The sequence below is a fragment of the Copadichromis virginalis genome, linkage group LG3 (assembly GCF_057382275.1).
Source record: "Copadichromis virginalis isolate Kocher_CV1m ecotype Utaka linkage group LG3, C_Virginalis_male_GT1.1, whole genome shotgun sequence".
Taxonomy (NCBI): Eukaryota; Metazoa; Chordata; class Actinopteri; order Cichliformes; family Cichlidae; genus Copadichromis; species Copadichromis virginalis.
The window spans coordinates 28664613-28683534 of NC_140620.1; the positions used below are offsets into that span (position 1 = coordinate 28664613).

Genomic DNA, 18922 nt, shown 5'->3' on the forward strand with positions numbered 1-18922 from the left:
ACAAAAATGACTTACTGAGGAAATTATTTCAGCCTATTCTTGCTGTGCTAACACTTAATGTGATTTATCAATAGCAATGGATAAACAAAATGGGTCTAGTGGTCTGATTTTATGGCAAATAGTCAATTTTAATAACATTTAGGTTATGTTAGCATTAGCACCACAAAGGGACAAATCAACCTTTTGTTTGACCACTTTTTAAAAAAATATTAAACATTTAATTTCACTTTTTTAATGCTGTCAAGTGACATACATCTGTTTAGTAAGTCCTCCAACACTATCATATATCAAAAAATGTTATCTTCCTACCTTAGTTTTATTGGGAGAGGGATAAGCAGAGCCAACAGTTTCCATTTGCAGTGCCTTCTGATGGATTTTTTTGGCATTACAGATGTAAACCAATTGGTAGAAAAGACTCAATAAGGTAGGTCAATTTCAGTGAAAGCCTCAGTTAGATATAGGGCCTGAAAATGTGCTCTACCAATTGGTTGACCAGAACACTAAAGGGTTTTAAACAGTGTACAGTGACATCAATGTGTTGATGCATGTAAGTAAGCACACAGGTGAAATGTTATGTTTATTGTGGTTCAAAGACATTAATTAAACATCTATACATGAGTTTGGTCATGGATCAGGTTCAGAGTCGCCCATTCCAGAGATCATGAGTCTGCTGAACACACAAATCAGCTGCTTCTTACTCCATCAGAAAGAGCCAGGACTAGGATCAGGATCCTGCCTCATTAATTGAAAAACAGAGTATGATCTAGATAAAGAGATAAGGACAGAGTCAATAAGAAACTCTTTATCCACATGAGGACAACTGATCTCGATCAAACATCAACAACAATGATTCAGTGAAGTCCCTAGTTTAAATGCATGGACTCTGTCTGCTCTGAAAAACAGGTCTGAACTGGTGTGAAATCCTATAAGTCTGAGAGGGAGATGCCTGAGGCCTGAAGCAGCTGAGGTTGTCTAAATAAGGGACTAATATCTAATCAGAGGACAGCAGATAAAATATAGAGTTCAAAAATACACATGTGATTGTGTTAATTGGTAATTTAGCTTCCAATGCAATATTAGAATAAAAAATTGTAATAAAAGCTCAGACTCAGGCCCTTTAGATGGAGAGCCAATCCAGACCTCTTATTCAGGGATAGCTGGGATCCACCACATTTGAACGCATCAGTGAAATTAGACTGGGGCCTAAATATGGACTTAAAACTTGTCTAAACTTGTGAGAAATTAAATTCACTAGCTGAAAGTGAATATAGAACATAAACAGGCTAACAAAAAGGCTGACATAAACGCTTGCCAAATGGTCTGTGAGTGTGAGTCCTGGTCTAACCTGGGGCTTTCCACCTGTAGAGAAAACATCCAGCCAAAAGTAAGATCAGACCCAGGGTCAGTATAGAGGCTCCGATGGCAATCAGCGTGGTTGATTCAGGAGTTGATTTGTCTGAGGACGGCTCTGAGTCGGACAGGTGACAGATAGAGGCCAACAGTCAAACAGACAGGTTAGCAGTCAAATACATATTTCTGTGGACAGACAGACAGGTATTTACCCCAGTCAGTGATCAGAGGTTCCTTCAGGCTAGCGTGCTCCACCACACAGGAGATGTTCTCGCCAGACCTTCAACACAAAGACCACTGATTCACAAACCACTCACAGAATGGATCCGGAAATGAACCAGGATCTGATGTGGACTGACCTGGGTGTGTACTCCAGGTAGGAGTGAGTCTGGTAGTACCAATCACCATTTGCCATCTCCTTAGTGGAAGTGACATCAGAGGTGACTTCCTGTCCGTCTCTGAGCCAGCTCACTTTGATCTCACTGGGAAAGAAGTCGTAGACGCTGCAGACCAACATGGCAGGATGGTGACCAGAAAGTGGGGTCTTGGACTTAATTCTGACACTGGGCCGAACTAAAAACCACACAGACATTATATTACCATTGTGGCAATATTATGTGTAATGGGATAGAATCATCTGTAATCTACCTATAGAAAATGTGTTAGCTGTCAGAATAATGGCATAATTTTGGTTATTTGTAATTAAATAAATTAGAATTGCAAATTTCAAATCAATTTTATTTATATTGCTTCAAATCACAACAGTTGCCTATTGTAAAAATTGTATTTTATGTAATTTATTGTAAAATCCCTACATTAATATAAGGAAATAAGAAAAAAAATGCAACAATCATATGACCCCTATGAGCAAGAGTTTTGGTGAGAAAACTGAAGGCTCTCCCTCACATTCTACTTTTAAATACTCTAGGAATGACAAGTAAGCCTGCAGTGCGAGAGCGAAGTGCCTAATGGCATGATATGGCACTGTAAAGTCATTAAGATAAGATGAGGTTATTATTGAGGAGCAGGATTTTAAATTAAATTCTGGATTTAACAGGAAGCCACTGAAGGGAAGCCAATACAGGAGAAATATGCTTTCTCTTTCTAATTCATAATTTCTAATATCATAATTTTATTAATATCATATTTTTACTACTTCCTTTATTACACCCTAAGCTCATGAATAATTTATTGGGGTCATAAATCACTCTGTTTGACATAAGGGGCATAATATCACTCTCTCGAATGAACTAGTTTTTCAGCGTCACTCTGAGACAGGATATTTCTAATTTTAGAGATGTTGCACAAATGGAAAAAAGCAGTCCTACATATTTGTTTAATAAGTGTATTGAAGGACATTCTGGTAAAAAAAAAAGACACTTTTTTTCAAATTGCAATTATTAATTAACACTAACAGTATCAGGAAGCAAATGCTTCCTGGCCATCCAGTGAAACTGTTGGGAAGACAGCGTTGGAGAAACATGAACATTTTATTTATACTGTATAATCTGCAGATTCTGACAGAAATCTGCAACTATCCTTTGAAGCACCACTCCTCTCTAAAACAGCAATAAGGATAATTATTAGGTTATTTACATTATTATGTAAATAACAAAATAACTTAAAGCAAAAATTGGGAAACGTAAAGTCCGAAGTCTTTATATTAAGGGCCATCAGTCAAACAATACTGTTGCTCTGGGTCTAAACAGAGCGCGTTGTGTGTGACGTCTTCTTTTGCACATGCGGGCCTCTTTAAGGGTTCACACGAGAGCGTTTGCTGTCGCATTTTATTTGTAGTGTGAACAAGCAGACAAAAAAATCGGATTTGAAGAAGCTCAAGTTTTGCCACCAGCATTCAATGCAAGCTGTATTTACACAAATATTTGTTAAATCATCTTCTACTTTTTAACTTCTAATTAAAGTTTTAATTAATCCTGAAATAATTTAATAAAAAACTTTTCATTGTTAAAAAACTTTGTTTCTTGAATTTTAAAGAAACAGAACTCCAGTAGACTCCAAATTTCTAAACAAATTTAAACCTTCAGGAGTTTAAGGATTAAACTGAGTGATTCAGAGTGTTGGTCGCTGTGTGGCTGAACATGATGCCCTGATGATGTTGCGCAACTACACACTCACCTGACTTAGCTAGAACAGCCCGATCATGAACATCAATGTTATGGTAACAATATTGCACTACCATTTGTCTCATTGAATTCAGCCGTGCAGTATCATTGTTCCAGAGCATTGCCAGCTTCACTCCATGCTCAGTGAATCCAACATACTGCCCCACACTGCTGCTGAACCTGATGTACTCTATCTTCTTGTAATAGCGAGAGTAGATGTACTCGATGTGCTTCAGCGCAGTGGAGTTAAATTCACAACGATCCACCCTATACTCTAAAAATCCATCTGAAGAACAAAACAGAACATCAGTGAAGTGCAGACTGTGGAGAACTGATCATACCTGCTCTATAATAGATGATAAAGTATAAACTGTATGTTATATTGATGAGTCTATTGATCAATGAACCATGTATTGATCAACAATATACAGACCAAAGATGGATGTATTGATTGGTAATAGTGTGTTGATCAGTGCATTGATCATACCTGCAGTGCGGATGCTGATGAAGAGGAGGGTGAAGCAGAGAAAAGATGAAGCCATGTTCCTGAGTGCTCTTAACAAACTGCCTCAGTCTGACTGAGAGCTGCTTTAAAAGCCAGATGACATAGTCACTTGATCACAGCATCACCTGTTAATAGGAAGAACTCGCTCAGAAAGGTTTCATCTGTAGTTTATAACCCCACCCTGCCACACCCCTTTTTTCTCTAGCTAATGCAGTCCTAGGTATTAATGCGACTGAGGACTGAGGCTGTTCAGATGGAAACACTGTGACTTATTTGTTCAGATAAAGATAAACTAAATACAAAATGATTTTGCTTTTATAAAGTGTGATATTATCTATCGTTAAGCAAATATACTGGAACCAGCAGGTTCATCATGTTCATTAGTCAAAGTAAACTTTATCGCTACATACAGTATCATTATTGATGACAGTACGTGTTAGACAAAGTAAAGTTTGAATTTGTTTGAAGACCTGAAACATTTAAGTGTGATAAACACATCAACAGTATTTTCATGATTGATTATGGTGATTTACTCGGAGGTCAGAACCACATCTCTAACTCTGGAACTGCATGAGCCTGTGGACATCAGTTAAGCTGTTAATGAACCTGCAGTCAGCTGAGACTGAATAAATTACATGGATGAGTGATGAAATCTTTCTCCCACTGAAAACATCACATCCAGATGAACAGAATCAACTTTTTGAAATTTTCTTACCTGGATGACTGAGCATGTATCAAGACATTATTGATCAGTTCTACAGATCTTTAATCAGTGATTCTACAGTAAATGATTCCGAGGAGCCGACTGACAGTGTAAAAGCTTCATTACTGTCCACAGACTCATGCAGTTACAGAGTTAGACATTTGATCTGACCTCAAGGTAAATCACAAGTGAAAAAGTGTTTGCCCCCTTCCTGATTTTTTTTCTGTATTTTTATATTAATATGATGTGACTGTGAAAAAAAATCAGTAACTAATTAATTACGGTTCCAAAAAAGTAATCCTGTTACTTTCTGATTACTTGTTTTCAAAAGTAATTAATTGCTTAGTTAGTTACTTTTTAAAAACATGACACACAAGCTGAATAGGTAATAAAGCAATAATTACCTGCATAATCCATCATATAAAATGTAATCAAATGAAAAAGTTTGTTTTTAAAACTTGCTTTATTAGTTTTAGTCTTTTAACTTTATGCATCAAGCAAAAATTAAATTAAATGCAACAGTCTTTGACTTGAAGAAATTTGTTTAACATTTAAACCTATATTCTGCACATTCCAGCATATAAAATAAAACATTTTTTTTTGCGTTTACACTGACTCTTTCAAATAGATGCAAGTAAAACACAGCAGAAAATCAATAAATACCAAGACTCAGCGGAACTAAGCCCTGTTGCTCTTCAATCTATTTTCACCTGTATAGCAGGAGTGGGGTAGGCGGAGGTTTGCCCTGGTGCAGGTGTGCTGCAGCGGTCATGTTAGTGGAAGGATCCGGGAGTTTCTCTGTGAATTTCACATTCCTGTGGCAGCGTACTTGGTGCTTGCTCAGAAGTTTATGGGTTTTTTTCGCTGTAGAAAGAAGTTTTCAGTGTATAGCGGACACTAATGTTTTTGTCACTTTTTATGAAACAAACTCAAAGTAAGGTCAGTACTTCCATGCTTTAAAGGCGGCACAGTCATACTCTCTCCCGCACTCGATATATAATCCATTGTTGATCTGCACAAGTCTGTTACCACGAATGTCACACATGCTAATATCATTGTCGTGAGACAAGCTTTAGCTTGGCACACACCTGGGGAACACAGCCGAACAGAATCTATCTGACGAGACAGGACAGGCAAACCGGAATATGAAGCACACGGAATGAGGGACTGCCAAAATTACAGTTTAGCAATGCAGTAACGCAGCGTGCTTACTGGAAAGTAACAGTAATCTAATTACCTTTATTGCAATAGTAATCCCTTACTTTACTTGTTACTTGAAAAAAGTAATCGGTTTACAGTTACTGCCCATCTCTGGTGGTGAATCACATCTTCCAGCTTCACTTAGTCCAACATTTACTGTCATCTGTTACAATAAACATGATGAACGTGCTGGTTCCAGTATCTCTGCTTTACTGATCATCCAAAACAGAAAATAATATCACACTTTATAGAAGCCAAATCATGTTGTATTTGGTTTATCTTTATCTGAACAAATGGGTCATATGTTTCAATTTGAACAGTCCAAAAACTTTGGACCACATAATGCTACCAGCTTAATCCTCGGTCACATTAACACCTGGCACTGCATTAGCTAGAGAAGAAAGGGATTAATTGATTGATTGATTGATTGATTGATTGATTGACTCATTCATTCATTCATTGATTCATTGATTGATTCACTGATTGATTGATTGATTGATTGATTGATTGATTGATTGATTGACTCATTCATTGATTCATTGATTCATTGATTGATTCATTGATTGATTGATTGATTGATTGATTGATTGATTGATTGATTGATTGATTGATTGATTGATTGATTGATTGATCGTACTTTATTCATCCCGAGGGATGTGGCAGGGTGGTGTGATAAACTATCCAAAAAACCTCTGTGAGAGTTCTTCCTGTTAACAGGTGATGCTGTGGTCACGTGACTCTACACAGTAAAAAAATGAGTGTCAGTTTTGCAGAGTTGATTTCAACTCTGTTTCAAATAACCTTTTGTCCCACTCAAAATTAGAGTAAAATTTACTCTAGGGCCAGTCTTAACTTTTTAGTTTTAACTCCTCTCAATTTGGTGTCGAAATGAATAATGAAATGTTCGGAGAAATAAGATTACACTTTACACAGCTTGTTTTTTTACTACAAATGCAGTTTAATAATAACACACTAATGTGTAATAATATTTCACTTCTATTTCTCTGTAGTGTAATTTTTTATATTCATCATATTCAGTTCATCATCATCAGGTTGTCAACATTAAAGACAACTAAATCTTGCTTTGTCCTTTGTCAACTCATAGGCATAGGAATGCTTTTGAAAGGCTACTGCACATGATGGCAAATTGAGCAGCACTGGTTTCTCATGTATTATCAAAACTTACTCAATCTGGTAAAACAGAGGCATCAGACACTACTTTAACATTGTTTATCCCTTTTACATTCAGAGAGACATACTTTAAATCACTCATTGCAGGATCTGGTTATTTAAATCATGTAGAGTGGTAGCAACAGTAAAAGTATCAGCCTCATAAATTAACTTATAAGAAAGACTCCAAACGCATGAATCATGATTCACAAGCCCAACTGACTCCCTGACTCATCCCTGTTGGTGTTAGCAAACTAATTTCATTAGAAGAAATATATCTAGCTTATAATTACAATTGTGGAGAAAAACACGAAGTATCCAGTATCTTAACAAAAACATTTCTGCTCTGTACTGGAAGAAAAAACCCTGAGTAGAAACTCACATCAACGGTGCAAGTTAGGCGCACCGGCACAAAAGTTAGGCGCACTCAAATATTTCAACTGCATCGCTTAAAACCGCAGTTTTACATGTGCACTTTTTTGGAGGGGAAATTGCAGTCCATACAGACAATATTCATTTGTAAATTATTAACTAACAATCTTGTACTTAAAGTGATTTGGCAATATTGTAGACAATGTTAAGCTTAATCATCACATCAGCCTCCTCTGACGACCTGTTTGCTGTTGCATGCTGCTGAAAGGCAGTGGGGAGAGGGGGCACTTGGGCAGTGCATTTATTGCAGCATATAATGTGTTTTCTGGATACACTGTGTTTTTTCAGCATTCAAAGATTAATGGCACTGTGTCAGAGCTGGCTATGAACTTCAGATGGATCAGGCCTTAACTTAACAAAAAAGTTATCAATAGTTATTTTCATCTTTTCTTATTACCCACAGCTACATCCACTTCTGTCGGGCCTCACTAGGGCTGGGTATCATCACTGATTTCAATAATCCATTCGATTCTGGTTCTCAAAGTCCTGATTCGATTCAATTTAGCCTCAGACTGTCAGAAATATTATAATTCTCATCATTTATCAGTACTGATGTATGTGAGACTTCATCAGAATTGTGAACATCACAGCAGATGCTTTTGTGTCAAAGTAACTGAGAATAAAACACAGAAAAACAAGAAGGAGATTTTTCTGGCCTGGCTTTTTATAGCAGATAACCTTAAAAATATTCTGTAATTTTGCATAATTTTAAAAAGTTTATTTTTCTTCAGTATTGAACAGCAGAAACTATGCTTTCTTGTCCGAGGTCATTTAAGTGAAAAAAAAAGAAAAGAAAAGAAAAATACAGCGGCCGACAGCGCTGTAATCAACGGTAGACTGTTGGGTAATAAGCGAATGAATAATGCAGAAAACAGATTTGAGACGGGAAACTGTTCTTGAAGTACAGAGAGAGAGAGAGAGAGCTAGCTGTGCATGAAGTGTGATTTTTATCGTGGTGGAAGCAAAACAGCAAAAGTCAGAGGGAATTCATGACGACATTTATCAAATGTGAAGCGTAGTTTGCTGCTTCTTTTGCTGCTGGCTCGGTGAATTTTGGTTGGAGAGAGACAAAACCTGAAGCTCAGAATCAGCGCAAAAAGACGTAAACACAGAGCTCCGACAGCGTGTCCGTCTACGGGCCGTCGGGTGAGAAAGCCGAGAAAGACAAAGTTGATTCTGTTGCGTCGGGTCCGCTCTGTGTTTACGTCTTTGTGTGGAATCCGTGTACCTGCTCTCATTTGCTGTTTGGTGGTTGTTGAAATAGTTTTGTGAGCTTTAATCTGAGAATCTGGCGTTTCTGGCAAAATACGTTTATGTTTAAAAGTCGATTCAGGATTTAATGAATCGACATTGCCTTATTCTAGTGATGTGTCAGTTGCGAACGAAACGGCTCTTAGAGTCTTTGAAGTGAACGACACGAGCCTTTTTTTTTCTTTCTCTCACCCTCAGGAGGGAAAGAGAGAGAAAGAGAGCCAGGGACAACAACGTCACACTAGAAAGGTAATAATCCAGAACTATTTTCAGTTGCAGATGATTCAGAAGGATTCAGAAGGTTTATTCATGCAAGCCCATATGACAGAGAATGTGCATCTTCTTTTTGTTTTCATATTTTAATTTATATTTAATTGTGTTGTGGTTTGCAGTGTTTTGTGTTGTTTCACTTTAAATTTCACGGCCAATCAGAGAAGTCCCGCCCCTGACTATCTCTGATTGGTTTAGTCCAGGATAGGGGCATAATGTGTGTCTGTTGTTCTTCCAGGTGACTATTAGATATCCCACATTGCAATGCAGTAGTGAAACACATAACACTTCTGGACAGTGAGTGAGGCAGCTGAGATCTAAGATCAATAAATCTTAAATCTAAGTGGATAATATTTCTCTTTGCTAGAAGTGTTATTTATTGCTGCATATTACCCTTTACTAAACAAATAGTTTGGTCTTTTAGGTTGCACTCATCCAGCAGATCACACATGTATCATTCAGCTGATACTGATTATTAATGAAATATAACAAAACAAAAAACTGACTCATGTTTACAGGTGAGGATTTATTTCAAATTCAGGTTTATTTATATCTGTCTGAATCATATAGATGGAATGAAGGCAAAGATAGTCAACAGATAAAACTGAGTTTAAAAAAACGTAAAAAGGCAGATGGATTGTTTCAGACTGACTATGAAGTCCCTTTTGGATAGCTTTCTGATTGGTTAATATTACTTGTCATTTTTATGTTACTGGCATTTTAAACTGAATCTGTTTAACAGTGTGAAAATAAAGTGAACTTAAGGCTCCATGTAAACACAGCCAGGGTCACATGAATGAAGATCAGAGAGCAGAGCAGCATCCTTAAACGACATTGTCTACACAAGCACTGTGGTTGATGATGTCTGTGGTTGACATCATCAACCACAGACGATCAGATGCATTTGTTTGCTTTGAGGATGAAGAAGGTTCCACCTGCAGCACAGAGCACGCCGATAATCACACCGAGTCCACAGAACACTGCAGGTCCAAGGCTGGGCTTATGTTTCTCAGGCGTCTCAGGTGTGTCCACATCTGGAGGCAGAAACAGACACATGACACAGACACAATCGTTCAGACTTAATCGTTCTGATTAATTACAGCTCAATAATGTGAACTGCATGAGCTGAAAACTGTCAGCTCATTAACTAAAGTTAGCTGTTCAGGTTAATACTCAGCCAAGGCTTTGTGAAATCTGCAGACAGAAACACGAAGACATGAAACTTCATAATTATGCACTATTGTCTCTGTATTTCAGTCTGTCTCCTCTGTTTAAATAAAAGTGTTTCTCACTATAGATCTTGATCAGTGGTTTGGTCAGACCCAGATGTTCCACTGTACAGCTGTAGACGTCTCCCTGCTGTGGGATGAACTGCAGTCTGGCGATCTGGGTGAAGGTTCCATTTTTGTTGGGATAGGGATTGTTGATGCTGGATCCTCCAGTCGTAATCTGTCCATTCTTGGTCCAGGAGACTTTGACAGGAGCAGGATAGAAACCAGTCACATGACAGACCAAAGTGTTTTTAGCTCTGAGCTCCACCTCGTTTCTGGTGTAGATCGTCACACCTGAAGGAGCATCTGTACACAAACACAAGTCAGTTCGATGATGGTCAAGGAATCCGCAGAGTAGAATATCTCTTGTCTTAATCTTAGATAAGTTACTCCCTCAATGAGCCTGTCAGGTCTATCAGCATGGAAACACAACAGAGTTTTCAATAAAGAAACTTCAATGAGAATATACATGTGATAAAATACCAAACAGTCATATGGCAGTGAAATGGTCAGTGGGACCCGTATAGAACCTCCTGCTCTAAAACCTGAAATGAAAATCTTGAGCTTTTGGAACTTGAAAGTGTTGAAGAAAATCTTCAAAACAAATAAATGTAGAGGTTTGTGAGTTAGTAATGGTTTGTACTGGGAAAGTATGGAACATACAGTAAGATGGACACCCCTATGTCAGCCAAATATATAATTTGTGTAATATACTTGGATATTTATACTTGAGCTATTTTTATATTTTGTAACTTTGTAATATGTTGTAATATTTAACTTAGTTTAGTCTGCTACTGTTCTCACTGTCTTGGAGAAAGTGCGACCACGTAATTTCTTCTGGGAATAATAAAGTATTCTGATTCTGGTTTATGAAACCCACCACACACCACATCATTTATAACCTAACCTCATTAATCACGTGACACTGATGACAACATTTACATCAAAGTAAATTTAATTCCCTATTTTAGTTGATTAATGTAGATTGAATGTTGTTATCAGTTTGTGTGTGCCTTTATGTGTTTACCACGTCGTGGAGGGAAGTCCTTCATAGCCGTCTCACTAAGCTGCAGGAACTGTCTGCAGCCATATAAATTAGCCACGGCGATTTTATAAGCTCCATCTCCGAAGCTGATGGGTTGAACAAAAGGTGGCTGAGGATAAACATCCATCTGTTTCTCAAAGTCTGCGTACCAAAGTTCTTCACGATTCAGTCCAAACATGACCCCTCCATGAATGTATGAACAGCCAACGACATGGATGTCTGTATGTAGAGCTGAAACACATTAATGCAATTAAATGCTGATATTCTGATCAATAAGCAGCTGACTGTCTGTCAGTTTAAAGAGAGAAACTCACCATCAGCAGAGCCCCAGAGCACATAGGAGAGGAAGAGGAGCAGCTCCTTCATCTTCATCGGCAGTTCTCACTGACGAATAGAGTTAAACTGTGACTGTATGAAGTCTCTGAGTGAACTGGCAGAAAGTGCAGCAGCAGGTGAGCTCTAACACACACACAGCCAATCACAGAGCTCACAGCTCGTGATGTGATACAGCCTCTTAGAAATAAACATTTCTGTTCTTTGTTAGTCATTCTGTAATTTAAAACTAATACATCAAAGTGACTTTATTTGTATCATGTAGACAATACTTTGCAAATTTTGAACTAAAACTTTTAAAATATATTTCTGTAAAATAAAAACTAAATTGTAATGTTTAAAGTCATTTAGAGTTTTCAGATTGAATCATCTCAAGCATCAGACACATCAGAAAAAAATCAGATGTGTCTGATTTTCCATTTCTTAGATTATTTGTAAAAGACGAGTGATTCATGAGGTAACATGCATTCATGTGCAGCTAATATGCAGATAAGGACTTTACTTAGATAACAGATCAGTGTATAAAATTTGAGATGTAGTTTAAGATTAAAGAACTGAATTAAAAGTGTTTCACTCACTTCCATCATAATAAATGTTGATGTGTCTACTCTGTCCCTACCCCTTAGAACTTTATGGACTCCCATTTTCCTCCGAGATAAGACAGGTTTCTTCTTATAGTGATTAAAATGTATTTACTTTATTAAGTGTAAAAACAAACATGTGTTTAGATCACAGACTGTACATAAAAGATGGATGTAGTCACTGTGGTGTTACTGGTTCATTTCTGGAATTAACATAAACAGATGTCAGCAGAATTAGAGGTTATCAAGAAGGGCATGACGAGATGATTCTGAACAGGTGTCGAAGGACAACGCCACCTGGGACTAGAGAAATAATTTCAAAGAAAGATAGAGATAAGCAAATGAAGCCAAACGCCCAAGCCTTCACTGCATTTGCAAGGCAAAAGGCTTGGAATTTTGCTTTGCAAATTAGCTTTTCACTTACTTCCATACATCAGGCCCTGATGACTCACCACTGCTAACTGTGGAAGAAATTCTGGATCAATTGATAGGCTCAGACAGTAAAAAAAGATGGAACATGCATCGCTTTTTTGGAAAGGTTGCATGAGAAAGCCTCCTCTCTTTAATAACAAGCAGCATCTGAAAAATGATATGCTGTAATTGTCATGGTCCTGGGTCGGTGACCCAGCGCTTTTAGTTATCATTTTCTAGTTTATGATGATGATGATTATTATTGTTTGAGTTCTGTGTGTTATATTTTCGATCTGCCTCTGAGTCTGCATCTGAATCTGTCTGTTTAGGTCAATGTCTTGTCTGGTTCCATGTATCTGAGTTTCCTGTTTTATTGTGAAGGTCCGCGTCGTATGTGAGTGTGATCAGTTTACGTTTCCCCTGTCCCGTCAGCCCAGATTCCTCCCAGCTGTGTTGCCCTCCTGTCTGTCATCCCCTGATTACTGGTGTGTGTATTTAAGCCCTGTGTGTTCTCCTGCCTGTTGCCGGTTTGTATGTGTTCCTCCGTGTCAGTCTGTGTAACTCTGTGTCAGTCTGTTACCCTGTGTTCCACGGAGTCCTGTTCCTCGTCTGCGTCTCTCTGCTATTCATCATCCGTTGTCATATGCTCCCAGGTCTGTTATTTTAGTTCTCCCAGTTTAGGTGTCTTTAGTTGTTTGTTATGCCCCACTGTTTGTTTGCCACTACACCTCTGTAAATAAAACCACCGGTATCTCATCCACTGCCTGCATCTTGGGTCCTCCTTCTAAATCCACACGGCTCGCCTCGGCAGCCGTGACAGTACGAACCGGCCAACATGGACCCAGCAGCATTCGCACCTACCCAGGAGTTTCGGGAGGAGGTAACCGACACGGTCGCAAGGTTGGTAAACCTGTGGCTCGAGCAGGAGGAAGAAGAGTTCCACCGCGCTGTAGAAGCCAGGCTACAGCAGCTACTCTCTGCACACTCCTGGCTGCTAGACTCGCTTCACCCGCTGGCACGGGACTTCCTCCTTAATGAGCTGCACCTTCGCCCTCCAGCCGCTACCGCTTCCCAACCCAGCCTGGCGGTGAAGGTTTTGCCCGGCCCGGCGGTGAAGGTTTTGCCCGGCCCGGCGGTGAAGGTTTCGCCCGGGAGGAAGCGACGATCGCGCCGTCGGCACGTCGCCCCACAGCCGGAGAGTAGGACTTCGGAACTGCCGGCTGTGGTGAGTGGAAAAGACACTCCGTCTGTTTCGCCAGCTCGAATGACTGTTTATTCCGGGGCTGTGTTTGTTGAGCCAGCTGCCCAGCAGGTAGCTCAGTTAGCCGCCCGGCCGGAAGCTCAGTTAGCCGCCCGGCCGGAAGCCCAGTCGCCACCTCCGCCACATTCAGCCTCACAATCCATAGCTCAATTACAGTCACAGCCAGACTTATTACAAACCCTGTTACAATCCATGGCCCAGTCAGTAGCCCGGTTAGCAGAAGAATCATTAGCTTTATCCTCAGTTCAGCCTCCTGTTCAGCAGTCACCAGCCCTGCATCCTGTGTCAGTTGCTCCACCACCTGTTCAGCCATCACCTTCACCTACTCCTCCTGTACAGCAAGCCATGTCAGTCCAACCCATAACGGACAGTTCAACAACTCCGTACTCTAAGCAGAGAGACAAACCCAAGAACAATGTCAACATTCCTCAAAGGCTGGCCAGTTCTGAGACTGAGATGCACTCCAGGGCCTCCCCAGAGGCTGGGTTTCAGCCCCCATCAGACTCTGGACCCCTGGAGTTTAAGAAGCCAGCTGAGGACTGCACAGAGCTGTCGCTGTCTGAGCAGGGTCAATGCTCTGCGCAGCTGCAGGCCGTTATGTGTTTGCCAGAGGCCCGTGTGCCTGCTGGTCCTGTTGCGTTCCTGCCAGAGGCCCGTGTGCCTGCTGGTTCTGTTGCGTTCCTGCCAGAAGTCTCCGCACCTGCTGGTTCTGTTCTGTGTGTGCCAGGGGCTCCAGTGCCCACTGGTTCTGAGACTGTTTTTGCTGGGGGGCCCGAGGAGCCCGTCCAGCCATCTGCCTCGTCAGCTGGGGGGCCCGAGGAGCCCGTCCAGCCTCCTTTCTCGTCAGCTGGGGGGCCCGAGGAGCCCATCCAGCCACCAGCTGCTCCACCAGCAGCCTCATCCACGCTTGCAGCAGCAGTTTCATCCATGCCGCCATCTGCTGCAGCGCCTCCGTCTGTATCCTCCACGCCGTCGCCTGGTCCGGATTCAGCATCCTCAGCGTCGCCTGGTCCAGCGCATGCTTCGGCTTCATCCGCTTCACCTGGTCCAGCCTCCGCTTCATCATCGCCTGGTCCGGCCTCCGTGTCTTCATCCTCGCCTGGTCCGGCCTCCGTGTCTTCATCCTCGCCTGGTCCGGCCTCCGCTTCTGCTTCAGCCTCGCCTGGTCCGGCCTCCGCTTCTGCTTCAGCCTCGCCTGGTCCGGCCTCCGCTTCTGCTTCAGCCTCGTCTGGTCCGGCCTCCGCTTCTGCTTCAGCCTCGTCTGGTCCGGCCTCCGCATCCCCGTCTGGTCCAGCCTCGTCCAGCCTCCGCATCAGCTTCCGCCTCGTCCAGCCTCCGCATCAGCTTCCGCCTCGTCTGGTCCAGCCTCCGCTTCGCCTGGGGCTGCAGGGGCCACGCAGCCTTCAGGTCCCCTACTACCGCCTCCACATCGTCGGTCATCTGCCAGGCCGCTTGTTGGGCATCTCCGCCACCGTGGACGCCCTCCTGAACGCCGCCACTGCCTTCCGCGTGGCCGGCCCCCGGATCTGCTCTGTCGCCGCCACTGCCTTCCGCGTGGCCGGCCCCCGGAACTGTTTGCCCGTCGTCGCAGTTGCCGTCCACACGGTCGGCCCCCGGAACTGAACTGTTTTGGCCTCCTGCGCTGTCGGCCTCCGGGTCGGCCCCCTGAACTTGACCTTCTGGGTCTTTCTGGGCTCTGTCCCTCCTTCCTGGTCCCCCGCCGCCCACCCTGGTTGGGTTGTTTTCTGTTTTTGGCTGTTTTTTGTGCTTCTGTTGGGCGGTCTGGAGCCCGCCCTTGTGGGGGGGGGGGGGTACTGTCATGGTCCTGGGTCGGTGACCCAGCGCTTTTAGTTATCATTTTCTAGTTGATGATGATTATTATTGTTTGAGTTCTGTGTGTTATATTTTCGATCTGCCTCTGAGTCTGCATCTGAATCTGTCTGTTTAGTTCAATGTCTTGTCTGGTTCCATGTATCTGAGTTTCCTGTTTTATTGTGAAGGTCCGCGTCGTATGTGAGTGTGATCAGTTTACGTTTCCCCTGTCCCGTCAGCCCAGATTCCTCCCAGCTGTGTTGCCCTCCTGTCTGTCATCCCCTGATTACTGGTGTGTGTATTTAAGCCCTGTGTGTTCTCCTGCCTGTTGCCGGTTTGTATGTGTTCCTCCGTGTCAGTCTGTGTAACTCTGTGTCAGTCTGTTACCCTGTGTTCCACGGAGTCCTGTTCCTCGTCTGCGTCTCTCTGCTATTCATCATCCGTTGTCATATGCTCCCAGGTCTGTTATTTTAGTTCTCCCAGTTTAGGTGTCTTTAGTTGTTTGTTATGCCCCACTGTTTGTTTGCCACTACACCTCTGTAAATAAAACCACCGGTATCTCATCCACTGCCTGCATCTTGGGTCCTCCTTCTAAATCCACACGGCTCGCCTCGGCAGCCGTGACAGTAATAGAGTTATGTGAAAAGTATTTGCCCCTTACTCATTTCTTAGTTTTTGCATATTTGTCACATTTAGATGTTTCATATCATTAAAAATATACACTTTAAAAAATAACCCTAGTAAGAAAAATGTGCAGTTATTAAATTATATTTAATTTATTAAGAAAAAGCTTCAGTTTAAATGCAAACCCAGTTTAAATTAAACCCAGGCCTCATCACTGCTAGACCTACTGATTCAGAAATCAATTAATTGGAGATTATGTATCGGAATTGCAGGAGCAGGACCACGCCTCCAAACACGCTCCTTCCAGTTGTCATCTATATAAGTTCCCCCAGTTCTGCAAGCTGTTCATTCTCGTTTACGTGCCTCACCCTCCCTCCCTCCTTGTTTTCAATACTTTAACTTCTTCACTTTTATTTAGTGCATGGAGATCTGCAAGGCCCAGGAGCCATCGCCAGTCCCCTTTAAGGCCTTTCCCAAATCACAACTCAAGTCATGTCCAAGCATTCACCTTAACCTACTAAAACGCTATTAAACCTAACATGAGGACGTGGGCCCAGCTAGTGAAACAGAATCTGTTTGACAAAGTGAAACAGTATAAATATCTCAACACCTCAGCACATGTCATAATCTAAAAAATCAACTGAGAAACGAGGTTAGTGACAGCCATCACTCTGAAAGGGTTTCTAAGGCTCAATGACAGCCATCATCCACTTAAGTAGAAAACCTGGAACAGTGCTGGAACTTCCCAAGAGTTGCCAGCCTACCAAAATTACTCCAAGAGCGCAGCTATGACTCAGCCAGGAGTTTACAGAAGAACCCAGGACAACATCTAAGTGCCTACAGGCCTCACTGGGTTCAGTTAAGGTCAGAGAGAGAAAGTACTCTCTCTGACCTTAATTGAACTGAGTGTACTTTATTTTCCTATGACTGTATTAACTAGCATTAAAAGTGACAAAAACTTTCTACAGTAGCAGGCAACATGGAGGCTGTTAAGCGGCTTCCATGAAAATACAACATGGCTATTCAACTATTTTTTCCAATACTGGTAGGATCATTACATTATACAGATACGTGGGTCTACAGTTAACACACTGCTCTTTTTTAGCTGTTTGACAACATGAACGATGCTAATGAAGCACCAGGAAGTTTACTGCAGTTCCCTTAATCAGTTGAACCCCAATGGATTTTCTGAGGTTCCTGCTTGAAAATTAGATTCCTGAAATGAAAAGAGTACTTCTCTGTAATACTCATTCTGTAATTCATTTCAGTTTTCTGTGGTTACACAGTTCCTTGAAACTAAACAATGTAAGCATGTTACAGTGTTTTAGCACAATTTGATGTGGACGTCATTGCAGAGTGGAATCAGTTGAGTTAGGTTTTTATTTCAAAGGTGGTGAATGTGACAAATGTTTGAGAAACGTGGTAAGATGGAGGATTCTTTTTTTTTTCTGACTAAATGAGATAAAACAGTGACACGGGTCAAACAAGTTGTTAATTATTCTTTTCCCAATAGTTTTAACTTGGTTTGTTGTTATCATATCCTTGTGACCAGAGTTTTGTCTTTACTGATGTGTTTTCTTTATGTTTGAATGATTTCAAAAGTTCAAATTTTTTATCGTTCGCCTTGTACACTGATGGTAGTCTGATATAATTGTATAAAATTCATACAAAACACCTCAGATACCCCTGAAGCTGCTGAGCAAAAAGAAACACTAAAAATACATCACAGACAGGATTCACAAACTCTTCATTCAACTATCCAAATGAATCAAGGACAATTTGGTCACATTTCGAAGTATTTCACTAACACTACAGAATAAATATGATTCAGGACAAAATTAATTAAAGCCTTGGTTTACTTGAAGTTTGAGATGATAGCATATTCACTGAATTTTGCTTTAGCACCACAATTACTTTTTACTTAATTTTTAAGAGTAAAACAGTCAAACTTTGATTAAACATTTATAGATGAGTTCAGCGATTCACAGTCTGTGAAAGACTCTGCACTAATCTGAACAATGCTAATGAAGCACCAGGAAGTTTACTGCAGTTCCCTTTATTTATTCTCTTTATTTATTTCCTTCATTTATTTCCTTGTTCTGTGGTCACACAGTTCCTTCAGTCTACACAATGTAAGCACGTTATATCCCACATCATTTTAATTCCGTCTAAAATCTAAATAGTGTACAACATTAGACATCAGTCAACCTTACATTTATACTTTTCTCATCATCAGTCACACAGGACACAAAACAATGCTTCTTGTTGTGAGCTGGGATAGGCTCCCTCCACTTTACAACCATGAACTGTAAAAGCAGAGAAGGGATATAAACATACTGGTCTTTTTGAAAGCAAGAAAGAAAAAAGATCAGCACATGATTGAAGCTGTTGAATGCTCACCATCTTATTGTTTTATTTTATGATGATTATTGAGAGCAGTCTGACTGAATTTCCTGGTTTTCAGTCCTCAGAGTGTGTTATGTAAACAGCAACAACATCTACATCAACATCTAAGTCAAATGATAAAAAAAACAATGTGATGCTGATTGTATAATGTGGTGAAAATAAAATGTAAAGCAG

General features: G+C 41.0%; 2 protein-coding genes across 2 annotated transcripts; both read right to left on the reverse strand.

Moving 5' to 3' along the window:
* Positions 1-564: 564 nt before the first annotated feature.
* LOC146713945 (H-2 class II histocompatibility antigen, E-S beta chain-like) lies at positions 565-4073 on the reverse strand. Its single transcript, XM_085450541.1, has 6 exons — positions 3961-4073; positions 3487-3759; positions 1710-1923; positions 1563-1630; positions 1346-1468; positions 565-763 (listed from the first exon to the last, which is right to left on the reverse strand). The coding sequence occupies exons 1-6, from the start codon at positions 4013-4015 to the stop codon at positions 741-743; spliced, it is 756 nt and encodes a 251-aa protein (XP_085306667.1). The 5' UTR covers positions 4016-4073; the 3' UTR covers positions 565-740.
* Positions 4074-9510: 5437 nt separating this feature from the next.
* LOC146713946 (HLA class II histocompatibility antigen, DR alpha chain-like) lies at positions 9511-11763 on the reverse strand. Its single transcript, XM_085450542.1, has 4 exons — positions 11635-11763; positions 11303-11551; positions 10297-10581; positions 9511-10038 (listed from the first exon to the last, which is right to left on the reverse strand). Exons 1-4 carry the CDS (start codon positions 11690-11692, stop codon positions 9899-9901), a joined length of 732 nt encoding a protein of 243 aa, XP_085306668.1. The 5' UTR covers positions 11693-11763; the 3' UTR covers positions 9511-9898.
* Between the last annotated feature and the right edge of the window lie 7159 nt (positions 11764-18922).

Bases quoted from the DNA above. Each gene is read 5' to 3' on its own strand.
- LOC146713945 (XM_085450541.1), bottom strand. From the start codon at position 4,015: ATGGCTTCATCTTTTCTCTGCTTCACCCTCCTCTTCATCAGCATCCGC. The intron at 1,924-3,486 runs GTGAGTGTGTAG...TGTGGTTTTTAG, and splicing joins GGCTGTTCTAGCTAAGTCAG to TTCGGCCCAGTGTCAGAATT. The intron at 764-1,345 runs GTTAGACCAGGA...CTCTTTATCTAG, and splicing joins CTACAGGTGGAAAGCCCCAG to ATCATACTCTGTTTTTCAAT.
- LOC146713946 (XM_085450542.1), bottom strand. From the start codon at position 11,692: ATGAAGATGAAGGAGCTGCTCCTCTTCCTCTCCTATGTGCTCTGGGGC. The intron at 10,582-11,302 runs GTAAACACATAA...GTTTGTGTACAG, and splicing joins GGACTTCCCTCCACGACGTG to ATGCTCCTTCAGGTGTGACG. The intron at 10,039-10,296 runs GTGAGAAACACT...TTCTGCCTCCAG, and splicing joins ACCACTGATCAAGATCTATA to ATGTGGACACACCTGAGACG.